Raw genomic sequence first — 15,454 nt, forward strand, 5'->3', positions numbered from 1 at the left:
CAGGGACTGGAGATGAGGTCATGCCCTCAGTTGGTGCTGAGCCTCATTAGTCAACATCAGGCCTTTGGGTGGTCTGTGGGGGTCTGGAGCCCAGGGCAGCTGGTGTTTGCCCGGCTGGTAGTTACTTTTGTCCTGTGGAAAGTGCGATAGAACATTTTATAAGCATGTGCCACTACATTACAGATCACCACAATGTGGAAATCGCCTCCTTTTCCTGGGGTGTTTGGAGGGTGAGAGTGGGGAAGCGGGCTGCTCAGTCACTGTCTCTGGGCTGCCAGGGTCGTTACATCACTCCGTGAAGACACGCCTTTTTGGGTGGTGACACAACCGAGGGGAAGCGCTCGGAGGGGGAGGGGTGTCCCGTCGGCAGGCTCTCAGACAGCAGGCAGCAGCTGCAGCGAGAGGACCCGGTGCCGCCACTCTGCGCTGAAACGTCCCCGTTACGACTTTTTAGCCCCGAGACGCACACAACAGCGACAAACACACGACCTCTAAAATGGTAGACCGCGAGCAACTGGTGCAGAAAGCCAGGCTGGCCGAGCAGGCGGAGAGGTACGATGATATGGCAGCTGCCATGAAATCGGTAAGTAGGCTTCCTCTGTGGCGACCTTTCTCTTTTGGACTTTTTCTTTTTAATTACTATGTCCGTGTGTGTTTGTGAGAGAAAGTGTAGACGCGGGTCAAACCGAGCATTAGGGCGGTGAAACGCAGACGAGGGACCGAGCCTCTGTGTTGAAGCACATCTTTGACCGGAGCGGGTAAGGACAGAGAAATGGTGTATGAAAGTACCGATTAAAGACTTCACTCCGGCTGGAGACGCGGCGGCGAGCAGAATAAAGGGCTGGTAGATTGGATTTGGCAGCATCATTTTGAACAGGACTGCAAGGCCCGTAAAGCCTGTGTCCACATTTCACCAGGCTCCCCAGAGGCATTAGTTACACGGTTTGGATATAATGAGGATCAGCTGAAATGATGCAGTGACGGTAAATCCGACGGGTTCATCGGCGGTGTGCTGCGGCGGATGGTGGTCGTCTGAAATGCGGACTGTTTGATCTTGGGGCGGTGCCTTTGGCCGGGCTCCTTCATGGGCGGCCAGGCTGCTCGGCTGCGAAAGAACCGAGGGAAACAGCGCACGAAAATAACGCAAAGACGCGATTGAACCGTGTGTCTGGAGCCAACGCGGGCTCAGCCACCAGAAGAGCAGCGAGGCGCCCGCGGCGAGAGATGCGCATAGTGTCGGAGCGGGGGACGAGCGAGGCGGTGCCGTGAAGAGGAGAGGGACATCGCAGGCTGCGCTGATGGTCGGGTTCCGGTGTGCACGATGCTGAGCACCAGATGATGAGCCACGGATTTAGTGTGTGACACCTCTTTCCTTGGCTCCGTCCCGCTCGCCGCCGCACTCACTGGCGCATTGGGAAGAGCAGTGTTGGCTGAAGGTTGATCGCAATCGATTTGCGCAGAAGCGGCGCACAAACCACGGAGCGTTCACCTTTCCAGACGTGGGTGTTGGTGGACGGACAGCTTTCCAGAAAGCTCTGTAGATGTCATATTGCAGCAAATGCTCGCCTTTCTTTTTTTTTTCTCTCTCGTCTGCGAACTGTAGCATGACGGGCTGCCTGTATTAATCGATGCTGTGTGGCAACCGCATCCCTGCGTCCTCGACCTCTTCCAGCAGGTTCCCACACAGAGGCGTGCCGCAGCATCTGCCAAGATGCAGCACAGGCCCACCCGTAGTGCACCATTTCATAGGCAGCCTTTTATCACAGCTCCACAAAGGCTGCATCTCACTATATCATCACAGTGTGGACAATAGCATCACTGAGGAATGGACGGAGTGGCAGAGGAAGTCTGGGAATGGTGTGATGTGTGACAAGGCCCTTTATTTCACAGATTAGCCTTATTGTGCCTGTGGTGATAATGTAAGAATCTCCATTAGCTTCTTTAATATTCAAAGTCTAGTCGTTTTGATGTGATATTTCTGTAACTTTCAGTGATCATCGATTTGCTCGCCTTCTTTTTTCTAAGAGTCATACCTGTTTGCTTTTGTTAACAAGGCCAGTCCCACCAGCAGCAGCCTCAGGATACACCTCAGCTGTGTAGGACAGGGGTTGTGTTTAACAGTAGAGAAAGCAAGATAAGCAGCGGCGACTTTTTCTACATCAGCTTCAGCTCCAGGAGTCAACAAGTAAGCTGTCAGCAGTGTTTAAAGGCCACAGCGTGCACTGCTCCGTAGGGCCAAACTGGAGCGGTAATACCAGAGGGGGCCGGGCTCCACCCCTTCCAATTTATGCCGAGTCAGAGAGAGAGCTGCCCCTCACCCAGCCAGTCTCTCTGCAGCATTGGGCAGCGGGGTGTGTCTGCTGCCTCGCCCATCATTTTGAGGGGAATCCCTTGCCACTGCAGGCATGGTAACGGCGCCGGTGGCAACAGAACCAAATAGCCAGGATCACAGAACACGAAGCTGCACCCATCCTCGGGAGGACTTTAACGCTTCAGAGAACAGGAACCAGGCACAACCGAAATTAATGATAATGTTGATGGGCTGCTGTTAGCACTGTTTTTCCACCACCGCCCTAGTCAGATTAGAGTGAAGTAGATATCAGCGCGTCTCATTTATGTGTTTACTGCATCAATAACCGAGTAACCTCTTTAAAAAGAAACCAGGGACAAGATTTATTGAAGAACATAAAAAGTTATTCTGATTATCAGGAACAGGCTTTTCACTAGTTTGAGGCTAGAAATCTAAAAGCTCTCCATGTTTTTCTGAAACCATTTATAAGAGCTGCTTGTCCTCTCTCTGTCTGCTGGGGACAGGCATGAGTAAGTAACTGTATAAGTAACTGATTAGGTCAGTCACAAGTTGTAGCACTATTGTGCGTTCTCCTTTAATCTACAGACCACAATATTGTCTATGTGTGCGTCTTCAACTTGCATTAAATTTGCAACGTGCCACTATTGGCCTTGGCCCAAGAGTCAGGAAATAGAATCAGGGCCCTGGACGTCTGAAAGAAAAAGCCGTATTAAGTGAGAATGAGATTTGTAGTTGTTCAAAAATGCTTCTGACTGTAGATTATTGAAAGAGATTCACAAAAACCAGCCCTGAAAGATGTGATGCGATGAAGATGATGCCATCACAAAATTGCCCCAGAGTTAAAATCCTTGCTGTCTGTTGGTTTTACCTGCATTAAAAAAAAACAAAAACTGACAGACAGACTCATGTCATCAGACACACCCCAAAATCTGATCCATCTCCGGCTGTAACAGCGTGTAACTGTATCTTATCTGTCTCAAAATGTACCTGCTGTTGACCGTTGATGAGGAGTTTGTTTTTAAGAGTAATTTCTGAGCGTGAATATTGAATATTCATGTAAGAAGATCTCAGTACTACAGTATGCATATTTGATGAAACTATTACATCATAGTATCCACATGGGCACAGTGCCTCATCCCTGTGATACAGTATGATTCATTCTAAAGGCTGGACTCATAAACCTCGATCAATACACTGTTTTTAATTTTAAGAAATGTGTTTTCACCAGGGCTTTTCATGTTGGAGCCCAGTCACTTCAAACCTTATGCATTTATTGAGATTTATGAATGTGTTTTTCTGCCTTGCAGGCAGCCTTTGCTGTCCTCTCATTTTCATTCAGCATTCAAAGCAAAGACAAAGAGACAAAACAGAAATATATAGTTTTAATAATACAGATGAAAGAAGCCATACTGAGATACATCTTCTGAGCCATGTTATCAATTATGGTTTAATAATAATGATTATTTTCAGTTGTCACAGAGAATCTGTTAAAAGGATACAATAACATCTTGAATTTAGTGACTTCCTAGTTGGTTCTCCTTCAGTTTAGCATGTGACTAGCAGTATTTATGAGTTTGAGGAATGAAAAAAAACCTAATATACCAGTTTCAGGGAAACTTAAAGCTCTTTTTTTAAACTAGTCAGGTCATAGACAAATGTTCAGTTAGTTGAAATCCCTATCCTGATCACCAAAGCAGGATAGTGTCCAAGTTGGGATGGAGGTCAAGAATGCATAAATGATGGTCCTCATCATCGAAGTAATCCATAAGTATCATTCAACACTTCTGCCAATATCCCCTAATATTCAGGAGTTTGGCCTCAGACCACATCACTCCATTATCTTGAATCAGCTTTAACACACAAACACATGCATGCCCGCAAGCACACATACATACACACATGCACACGCACACACACATGCACACACACGCACACAGCTGGAGCGCTTACTGCTGTGTCTTAGGAAGTGCATGGCACAGAGAGCCAGAGCTTCCATCACCCTTAATGAACTGAATGCATTATTGTCCCATGAAAGTTCGCTCAATGCATTAACAGATACACTGTGCTGCAGCTGCTCCCCACACTGCACGTATGTTTAATGTATACTGACTATGCTGTACAGTGTATTGCTGTGTTAGATAAAGCAAAAGCTTTTTTGTATGTGTGTGCATGTCAGGGTGCAGCAGAATTATCCAGCTGCGTTCACCTACGTGATTTTAAGATAAGCTGTAGAAGCAGATTACCTCAGTAAGGCGTTTCCCATACATGCACACATGTTTAATCACAGATATAGTGCAGTCCCAGGCCATATGCTCTGTACCAGCCCTGAGTGATCCTGGAGGTCCCGCAGGACCCAACACAAACGTTGCGGGTGCAGAATATGTTTGCTCCAGTGTGGGTGGGACTGAGCGGTCAGCATCTTCCATTGCAGGATGGCTGCAGAAGTGTAATATGTAAAAATATGACAGGCTGTTATTGTTAGACTTAACCATCCGTATACTGTAAATGCAGAGTATGGGCCTGTATACCACCACACACTGAAATAAACCAAATGACTATTAGTTTCTCCTGTAGACGGTTACATTTAAAGTAACAGTAACATTTCTTCAAATTGAATTGCCAGGAAAACATCATCACTGCTACTCTGAGGTCTGACACCACAGCATCTGATTTGTCTGTTGCTATGGAAAACAACACAAGTTAGAAGAAACACATGGAGTCGATCCGTAATATTTTTAGCCACCTTGAGTTCTCGCCGCTTAAATCAAAATCCTTGGGCTACCTGTGTCTTATTTTTGCAGCAGTGCACATTTTCAATAGAAGGCATTGTTGTGTGGAGGAGTGATCAAAATCTCCACAGGGGTGGGTGTGAGTGGGATGGTGCAGCTTGTGGGAGATATCTCCAAGATCAAATGAGATTTCTAGTCTCAAAATGTGTCCATGATGTGAGTGAAAGACTGAGGTTTTTTTTTGTTTTTTGTTTTAATGACACCTCTGCTGAACTTGATTCCAGATACAATCAGGGAGCTAAACTAGGAAACGGGGTTATAGCCCCAGAAAATGTCTGTCTTCGCTCAGGCTCCATTTCTTGCTCTAGTTCATCCTCATCATCTTGAAGTTTTTGTTCGGGTGGGGGGTGTCAAACTTCATTTTTTTTTATTTCTGAACATCCTTCAGAATCTCAGTCCAATTATGAGTGCAGCCAGTGTCATCTCAGGACATTTTCAGGAAGTTCCAAAATGTGTCTTGACTCAGTGTTGAGTCACAGAAACACTACAAAAAACACTCACCTTTACCCACCCACACACACCATAATCAGGTTCATTTCACAACATCTGAGAGTCTCACATTTGCAGCAGGATGTGCAGAAGTGAACTGAGTGATATTCCTCTCCAAGTTCAACAGCATCTAATTATCCTGTAGCATCCTTCAGTCGCTCTGATGTCTGCTTTTCTTTTTGCTTCCTCATTTTAAGTGAGTGCAGGGTCATTAATGCAAGCAGCATTATAAGGCATCACATTGCCATTGACCTTCACTTGTGTCAGAGTTCAACAGAGAGAAAGGACAGCTAAAAGAGCAGTAAGTCGAGAGCATTCAGGTGAAAATGTCCTCTCACTGTGGAGGGTGGACACTTGTACAGACTGGTGTTTCCTTGCAGGATATGCACCTTCCTCCTCTGACAAACATTTAATAAAACCAAAACCCACTGACCTAAAATCTTTAGAGAATGTCATATGTTGTCATGACCCATGTCAAGGCCCAGCTCATTGGCTAGTCGTTCGTAAAGCTGCCTCGTGAAATTTTAAAAAACAAACACAAGTTATGTTTACATGGATTGTGTCTCGTAAAACATTTGCAAAGCCATTTTTTATCTTAAATTACGCAGTCTTTACATTCATGTTCATTTGCTAGCAGTTTTATATTTGTTTACCCATCGCTACTACCAGTCGGCAGAATATTGTGACATCAATAATACAATGGGAATTTCACCACCCATGCATTCAGGGTACAAACAAAATTGGACTTCCTGGATTTGAATTTCATTGTCTCACCAGTACCTGAAGCAGCACGTCCCAACCAACACAGACGCTTTCATTTTTCAAATTTAGGGCAGTTTCCGGTGTGAACGCCCACTCAAAGTTCAAGATCTTCTCCCTCAGCATTTAAACATGATTCTAATCATAGATAAATTGCATGAGATGTGGCAGCAGTGTCTGCCAATGTCTAGTACTCGCAGACAGATCCCTTCAGGAGCAGTGACACTGACACAGTTACCAGTGATGCTGTAGGTACTGACATGGTCAGCAGGATCTCAAGGACACTGTTTGACCATCTGAACAGAGGGTTGTAAAAATGTTAGGCTTTACTCAACGCTAGCTACATGGTTATTTCTAGCTTGCAAAGTTTTCATTTTTAATTTCTTGTCTGTTTTAAGATTTGCTAGGTTGTGGTTGTGGTTTTTTTCCCTTCTTAGTTAATGGAGTGAAATATCACTTGACGCTACACTTAATGTTTGCAGAGGAATGGTTGAAGTTGCTTTATTGCTTTGGCACCATGATGAGGGTTATTTGTTGGGGATTTCATGCACCTGAATGAGTTCACAGGGTTATTACCTGGGAAGTATGAAAAGAGTGATTTTGATCTGGGTGGACAAACTCTAAAAATAAGTGTGACACATCGCCCTGTTTCCCTGAGACAGTCTATGACAAAGTGTTAGTAATGCAACTACCCATGAATCCTAGCACTGTCACTGTCAGTAATACTATTAGTCAATATGTGATGAGACTTTGATCTGAAAGTGAAGAATTCACGGAAAAGCCAACAATATCATTTATTTTTATTCACCTACTGTGAGTTCATAGTGATTATACAGCAGGTAGCCATTCATATAAACAAATATAATATTATTATAATCAGTCAGATCTGTTATTTTCTGTGTTGTCATAGAAGTGAATGGGCAACACTGTCATAACCCACATGTGATCTCTAAGAACACATCTGCCTTTGACAGCAAAGGATACGCAGGAGAAAAATGTGGGCTGAACCTGACAGTCTTGTACACCCATTATATAACATTTATATATCACAGTACATCTTGAAACATGTAGCAGCATGTAATGGGGCTAATTTTTTATTTAGACTTTTGGTCACATTGTATGTTGTCTGTTTGGGTCTTTATTTTAATCACAGGGTACTGACAGAGAGGCCCCAGCTTACATTAACTAGAGTTTGGACTCTCTCCATATCGCTCCAGTCTGCACAGTCTCCACATGTTTATCTTGCCTTTTGAATGATCAACATCTTGCGTGTCTTATTATTTTTGTGAAATCACAGAAAATCTACTGCCATATGTGGTAGCATAGCAACAAAGAGCTACCTGTAGCTCCGTCTCCACCACCATTACTAAGACATGCACATACACTGCTTCTCATCCCCCTTTTCTTAGTACCAGGCTCTTTGTAGCTAAACCAGCTAGTCCTATTCACACCGCCAGTGACGTCAGGTAGTCCACGGCGCCTTTGTGCTCTGCTGCCAGAAAGAGGGTCAGCAGGGGGGTTGTCACATCAGGTTAGGAGAGTGAGAGCAAATGAGCAAGGAAAAGACAGAAGGAAAGCGTGGAAGAGGAAGAAAAATGGGGAGCTGTGGGACTGTGGCAAGCCTTCATTAGCCTCCCCCAGCCCTGCAGCTCTCACTGTGTCTCTCCTGTGGATATTAATGGCCATGCAGAGAGCTGTCAAAGAGGAAGTTATTGATTGTCCTGCCTGGCCTTTGTTTGTATTAACACTCAGTTGTTTAGAAGTTTGACTGCCTTGTATAGGGATGAGTCACGAGAGAGCAGGCGCAATTGATGAGCTTTATGGGTAGACAGAGCTCTATTGTCATCCCCGCACCACAGCTTCCGTCAGGGCTTTCTGCTCACCCTGCAGCCTTCTGAAACAATGGCAGCCATGTTTTTACAGACGGGTTGTTTAGGCCTCGTTTTTCTGACCTCTCTGTAGCTCCAGTGCTGACCCAGTCTTCTGGTTGCATTCGCTGTAGGTCAGATACTCGTTTACCCTAATTGTAATTTAATGGACTGAGGCAGTATAGAGCTGTGGCTTGGCCTCAGGAATGACTAATGGGGGGCAGGGTGACTTTCTCCTGGGCTTGTAAGTGGGATAATTACGCAACGGATGCCATTTTACTGTTTGCCAGTACAGAGGTTATTTTAGTTATGACAGTTGTAAATTTTACAATGTTTTCTGTAGAGACACTCCTCGGTGAACAAGCATAAACGTCTCCCGCCCTGCTGGAGGTCCTCCAGAGGCTGCATTGTTCATGAATGCAAAATAGGGAAGGAACAGCATACGAATGGTTTAGCTGTTAGAGCCATAAGGAGTCAAAAAATGTCAAGTTAAACACAGGATGGCTCTACAGATCAATTCATATGATCGGTATGTTTCCTCATGAAAGTCTCAGCACTGGTTATCTTTTGGGCCAAGTTGGTCATTTGGTTTTAGGCTGGCAGCAGAGGGAAAATGTCCATGAAATGTCTGAAACAGATGGAGATACACTGGGATGTCAATGTTTTTTTAAGTTCAAGGTAATCTGCCTTTTAAAATTTTGATATTTTGTTGTAATTAGAACAAAATCAGTTGGGTTCATCACAGCCACAACTTCGTGAGGCTGTGCACAATGGGTCTTTGAGCTAAATGCTAACATCGGCATGCTAACGCGCTGTTCATCATGCTTGAGTTTTTATCTACAGAAGTTCAGGATCTTAGGTTAGCTTGTTAGCATGCTAACATTTGCTTATAAGCACTTAACACAAAGTGCAGCAGAGGCTGTTGGGACTGTCATTATTTTTGCTGGTATTTGGTCATAAAGCCAAGAAAGAATTGAAATTTTGATAAAGGCACGAGATGAAAAGTTAAGGAAAAGTAGGTAGAATTTATTCTCTTGTCACCTTGAATATCTGGAGTAAATTTCAAGGCAATCTATCCAACAGAACCACAGTATCAGTCTGTGAGTGTCTGTACACCAAGTTTCATGTTTATCCAACAGATATTTCACTTTGAATCAATAAAGTCAACCTGTTGGTTGTTGGAAAAAACATAGGGGATCACCGGTATAATAAGGATACATTATCTGGGAACTATGAACGTCTTTACAAAATTTTGTGCCAATTCAAAAGTCAAGGGATCTCCAAAGTCAGTGGGAATCGTCCTCTGAGGACCATGACTGTAACGAGTTTCATTGTAAACGGTCCAATAGTTGTTGAGTTAGAATACAGTGGACTGACAGTTTGATGGTGGTGAAGAAAGAAATGATTCATCCAGCAGGGATGTGTTCGGTGAACAGACAGGGCAGACAGACCATCTGACTGACGCTTCATCAGTTTTTTCATTTTAAATTGAAACATGTCTGAAGTGAAAGGGTTGCTGGTGGTTTTGTCCTCTCATGTTTCCCAGTTGGTTTAAAGGTGCGAGATGTGAAGTGGCTTGTTTGCACCTACCCCCACCCACAGAGCTGCAGCTTTCTCCATACCATCAGCCATGTCAGCATCCTCAGTATTAGTAGCCTGTGGCCAGTGTCTCCAGCAGAGACAATATGCTTCTCACAAACAAAGTAGATTTTACAGTTGCCATGGAAACGGGAGATGGTATCAGAGATTGCTCTGTGCCCTCTACTCCCTCCCCTTTACAGCTCAAGTAATCTTATGGATGAGTATGGTCGGGTCTGCTGCTGTGATTACGTAGCACTGAGTCACAGTCAAAGGTGGGTGTAGCCGTATGTTAGGGTTTATGCATGCTGAGAATGAGTTTATCAGATGAGCCACCATTAGTCATACATTTGTGTCAATAGAGACTGTAGTAACAACTGCAACATGGATTAGCAGCTACCGTATGCCTCTGGAGTCAAACCACGGCCGAGTTACACAGCTGCTCGCTCATAGTGACTGCAGTGCACCTCAGAGGTCACAGGATTAAGCTTTCTACTGTGTTAGTGTCCTTGAGTAAGACACTGAGGCTCCACCCTGTGTCGAGGACACTGCATATGCCCTATTGTGCAGTACAACCTCTGGAGAATATTTTTTCTTACTATGTGATTAAAAAGTTTCAACAGTGCCCTTCTAACTCAGTGGCAGCAGAGTGTGACCCCTCCTGGGTTGTTACTAGAGACGGGATGATGAAGCAAATAAGACAAGTTAAATAGTTTTTAGCCTTGTCCACAACAGGGCTGTGAGCATGGCAGTGACAGTCTGCTGGTTGGTCTGTCCACCACTTTGGTCCAGACTGAAATATCTACTATTGGATAGACTGCCATAAAATTTTGTGCTGGCATTCATTGTCCCCAGAGGATGGATCTTGTTGACTCTGGTGATCCTCTTAGTTTTCCTCTAGCGTTACCATGGGATTGATAATTTGGATTTATAGTGGAATATATAGACAGCCATTGGATGGATTTTCATACAAGTTAGTGCAGATTGTCATGGTGCCCAGAGGATGAATCCCACTGACTTATACTCCTCTGACTTATCATTTACCACCAGCATTAGTCATAGTTTTCATTTATTCTGTGAAATCTCTCAACATCTACTGGATCTAATGGATCGACCCAGAACTTTTTTCAAACATTCATGGCTCCCAGAGGATGAATCCTGATGACTTCAGTGAGTCTCTGTTTTTTTAACCAACATGTCGGTTGTGGTTGAGGTTGAGTGAAATATCTCATGAACCATTTGGTGGATTGTCCTGAAAATGGGTTTGCACATTCTTGATCTCCTCAGGATGAACTTTAATAACAGGTATTTATGACCAAATACCTGCAAAGCTTATGACATTCCCATAAACCTCAGCTTTTCTGTGTGACTAGACCTAATGCAAATGTTAGCATGCTAACATGCTATACTAAGATTATGAACATGGTAAATAGTATAGTTAATGATCATGATGATGCAGTGTCATTGAAAGCATGTTAGCATGCAGATTTTAGCATTCTCAAAGCACAGCTAGCATGGACCACCATCAGTTTCACCAACACTAAGTAAGGTAATCAGGCCTCTACATGTGTTTTGGGAATAAAAGGTTAAAGCCAACATTATCTAATGGCCTTCTCTATCATGTGTTTTTACAAAAGTCACTTTACAGTTTTTTTCTAGGTTAATTTTTCTTGTTTACACTTACTTTATATACACATTTATATATGTACATGTGTATACACACACACACACACACACACACACACACACTAAGAACAGTCCCATCAGTGTTAATGTGTAACGTAATTTTGTGTTGCCTGGTATAGTGTTCAGTAAGGGCATTGTGAAGAGCTGTTCCACAGGATGGGCTGGGGCCCCCTGCTCATGGAACTGAATTCTGTGCTGAAAAAGAAAGTAACAACAGGCTTTATACTCAGAAAAGGTCTGTAAAGATGCCTCTGCTGCACAGTCCCAGTGGGGTATAAAGGATTAAATCCTCCAGCCAGACACAGGCCTGTCAAAACAAAACAAAACCAGCTTTCAGACCTACGGACAGCCAATCAGGAGTCATCTCAGAGGATGATGTCAGTGTGCTGGAGGCGTGGCTTACCCTGCTGGATGCAGTGACTGTTGTCTTGGGTGTTACAGAGTTTGTCTGGAGCCATCAGTGTCAGTTGTTTAGAGTTGAAGCTTTGTATTTATTTGCTAATTTGTTGTCCTGTACCTTGTGATTGCTGTAGCTGGACATGTGCAGAGGATTTAATGGTTTTTTGTGTGGATGTCATATTTGATCAGATATTATACAAGTTCTAATTGTCAAGTTGTCAGCTGTTGAATATCCTCACATATTTGATGTAAATCAGACAGTTGAAGTAACAAAAATACATGTTAATGCCTGCATTTTCTTCTGTCTTGTTTTTGTAGGTCACAGAGTTGAATGAAGCACTATCCAATGAGGAGAGGAACCTGCTCTCTGTGGCCTATAAGAACGTGGTTGGGGCGAGGCGTTCATCCTGGCGCGTCATCTCCAGCATTGAGCAGAAGACGTCGGCCGATGGCAATGAGAAGAAGATCGAGATGGTGCGGGCCTACCGGGAAAAGATCGAGAAAGAGCTGGAGGCCGTCTGCCAGGACGTGCTCAACCTCCTCGACAACTTCCTGATCAAGAATTGCAACGAAACACAGCACGAGAGCAAGGTGTTCTACCTGAAGATGAAGGGCGACTACTACCGCTACCTGGCCGAGGTGGCCACGGGGGAGAAGAGAGCCTCAGTCGTGGAGTCCTCTGAGAAGTCCTACAGCGAGGCCCACGAGATCAGCAAGGAGCACATGCAGCCCACCCATCCCATCCGCCTGGGCCTGGCTCTCAACTACTCCGTCTTCTACTACGAGATCCAGAACGCCCCCGAGCAGGCGTGCCACCTGGCCAAGACCGCCTTCGACGACGCCATCGCCGAGCTGGACACCCTCAACGAGGACTCCTACAAAGACTCCACTCTCATCATGCAGCTGCTACGAGACAACTTGACGCTGTGGACGAGCGACCAGCAGGACGACGAGGGAGGAGAGGGCAACAACTAAAGAGTCCAAAACCTCATTCTGCCAAAACAACACAACACGCGCGCTCACAAATGATGACAAAATAATAATAATAGTTAAAAAAAAGTTCTTAGAAATTTAAAAAAAGGGAGGGTGGGAGGGGGCAGTGGAACATCAGCGGCCAATTTAGCTGATGGTACTAACGCGGCTGCTGTTCTTTATTTTTCCACAAATTAAAAGTGAAAAAAAGGAGGAGGAGGGAAGACAATTTTAGTTTGAGAAATAACCTACAATTTAAAAAAAAAAAACTTAAACAATGAAACCCCCTCCTTGATAGCCTCTGCAGAATTTGCCAAAATACCACTTTAGAAGCAAGAGGTGTGTCATTCATCACAGTGTGACTATTGGGTAACGATACCTTCACACTGGCAGAGACTGGTCTTATCGCGCAAATGAAGCTGAGCTGTCTTATTGTATTTGGTGAGGGGAGGAGCATTCAGAAATTGAGTTCCGATGCTTGAGCAACAAGAAAATTAAAGTAACCTTGAATGTCATGGCCTTGCTTAGTGAGAGAGACAGACAGACAGACAGAGAGAGAGAGAGAGTGAGAGTGAGAGAGCAGACGGGTTACAGGCGGGAGATGAAGACGGGCTTTTAGGGGGTGTCGAACTTCATCGCGTAACTTCAAACGTACACGACATCTTTAGTTGTACCACACTACGGTCTCTGAGCGAGAAGCAGGTTGTCTCTGTTATTGAAGATAACATAAAAAAATGTTTTTGTTTGCTTTGTGTCAGGTGTGTGTCCAGCTCAGTCACACAGTCATACTGTAACTAAAAATACAAATTCATAAAGTAAAGTTAGTGCAGCTTGTCCCTCTCATGTGCTGATGTGCTTTATTGAATAAATTAACTGTTTTTGGACACCTAATTCTTATTGTCAGTATTGTTGTTGCCATAACAACTTCTATTGGGTCCTCACGCATATAGGAAACCATTTGATTCACCAAAATCCAGATAGCAAAATTAAAATGAAAGGAAATGTTGACAAATGAAAATGATGAAACAATAAGTGAGTCCACCCTTATTGTCCAAGTTATGCTATCTTCATAACGAGCAGTAGGATCTGTGAAACGGCGCCCGGAGCCACAGACTTGATTAGTGAACTAAGTACAATTTGTGGATAGAGCACATGCAATGTTAAGTGGAAGCTCTAAAAGCAGATTTGAGGTTTGTGGATTTACTTTGTCTTCAGTTTCTTCTTGGTCAAGAAATGCACTTGCCTATTATACTGTTTCTTCAGTGTAAGATGATAACTGCTCCAATATTCTCCATAATACAATATTGTGCATGCTGGTGATGTATTTATACAGTAGCTTCAATTTATTAACTTATACTGTAGATGTTATGTATTCATATGAACATGGAATTACTAGACCTTAATCGGATTATTTTCTATTTATTTCTTTTTATTGCGATTGTTAGCTAGCTTATTTTAATCTGTGTTTTCTTTACTCCATTTGCTGAAGTACGCTATACCAAAACAGTGATTGTTAACAATAAATTGATCTGTTACGGACATCGCTATGGTGACATGCAGTTCTTGGCAAGGGTGACAAACAGTGGAGAAAAGATATTGGCCTGTGATATTCGACGGTGGGAGGTTCAGGTGTTCTGATTTATTAGGCACACAAGAAAAACATGATAGTTAAAACACAGAAGATAAAAGTAACCCGGCTACATTTGGTGTACAGGTAACACAGCCCAATAAAGTGAAATGAAGTCTCTTTGTGCCATGAAGGAAATGTTTTCAGTGCAACAAATAACATACTTGTGATGTGGAACCTTCTTCACCTAACACTGCACATACTACAGCAGACAAGAGCCACACGTCCTCCACTCAGTCAGGACAGACGTGGAACATGTCCTGACTGAGTGACGACACTTGGTGGTCAGTGGCAGAGGAAGGATTTATGTAAGAGTAGCAATATCACAATGTAAACACACTCTGTAATAAGTAGAAGTACATACTCGTAAAGTGTACTTAAAGTATAGGAAACAGACACAGACACAGAGTGGCTCCTTTCAGAGCTCCAGTCGTGACTTTGGCCTCTGTAGTAAATAGTGTATATGACATAAGTGGATTATTACTGATGTGTTAACATGCAAGCATCATTTATTTGTCTGTTTATTTGATAGGAACAGTGCATGTTAATGAACATTGGTACAAAATACACAATGTAAAGATGCCGGATTGTAGCAAAAATGCTAATTTACATCTGTAGTCCCTTGGCAGGTAACAAAACAGGAAACATTACAAGTCACAGTACACAAATCCAAATCCAAATGCACAAATAAAAACACAAACACATTTTACTGCATTAAAAGATCATTTAAACTACTTTAAAAGCAGTTGAGTTTTAAGGTCCCTGCTCCACCACAGGTATTTTTTAACGTATTTGTCCTGATTAGGACAGGGGTTGATCAATGTCTCTTTCACTGTCCTCTTTGTTATGTTGTTGCAGCATTTTTTATCTTTCTGTCCAAATGTAAATCCGAGCATAGCTGTGCACGACTCCAACCTGACCAGTATCTGCTGCAGGTAAATAAATGGAGTGCAACAGAAACTACAGTGTTTTCCTC

At 43.6% G+C, this 15,454-nt stretch overlaps 1 protein-coding gene across 1 annotated transcript; it reads left to right on the forward strand.

Moving 5' to 3' along the window:
• The first annotated feature begins 353 nt into the window (after positions 1-353).
• Positions 354-14,392, forward strand: ywhag1 (3-monooxygenase/tryptophan 5-monooxygenase activation protein, gamma polypeptide 1). Its single transcript, XM_071460426.1, has 2 exons — positions 354-583; positions 12,198-14,392. Exons 1-2 carry the CDS (start codon positions 497-499, stop codon positions 12,852-12,854), a joined length of 744 nt encoding a protein of 247 aa, XP_071316527.1. The 5' UTR covers positions 354-496; the 3' UTR covers positions 12,855-14,392.
• The last annotated feature ends 1,062 nt before the right edge of the window (positions 14,393-15,454 follow it).

The sequence above is a fragment of the Trachinotus anak genome, unplaced genomic scaffold (assembly GCF_046630095.1).
Source record: "Trachinotus anak isolate AG129_WGS33_773 ecotype Australia unplaced genomic scaffold, CSIRO_AGI_Tana_v1 ptg000024l, whole genome shotgun sequence".
NCBI classification, from domain to species: domain Eukaryota; kingdom Metazoa; phylum Chordata; class Actinopteri; order Carangiformes; family Carangidae; genus Trachinotus; species Trachinotus anak.

What these genes read in the sequence shown, in the direction of transcription:
- ywhag1 (XM_071460426.1), top strand. Translation starts at nt 497, where the DNA reads ATGGTAGACCGCGAGCAACTGGTGCAGAAAGCCAGGCTGGCCGAGCAG. An exon ending in TGGCAGCTGCCATGAAATCG is followed by an intron (nt 584 to 12,197) that starts GTAAGTAGGCTT and finishes TTGTTTTTGTAG; the next exon opens with GTCACAGAGTTGAATGAAGC.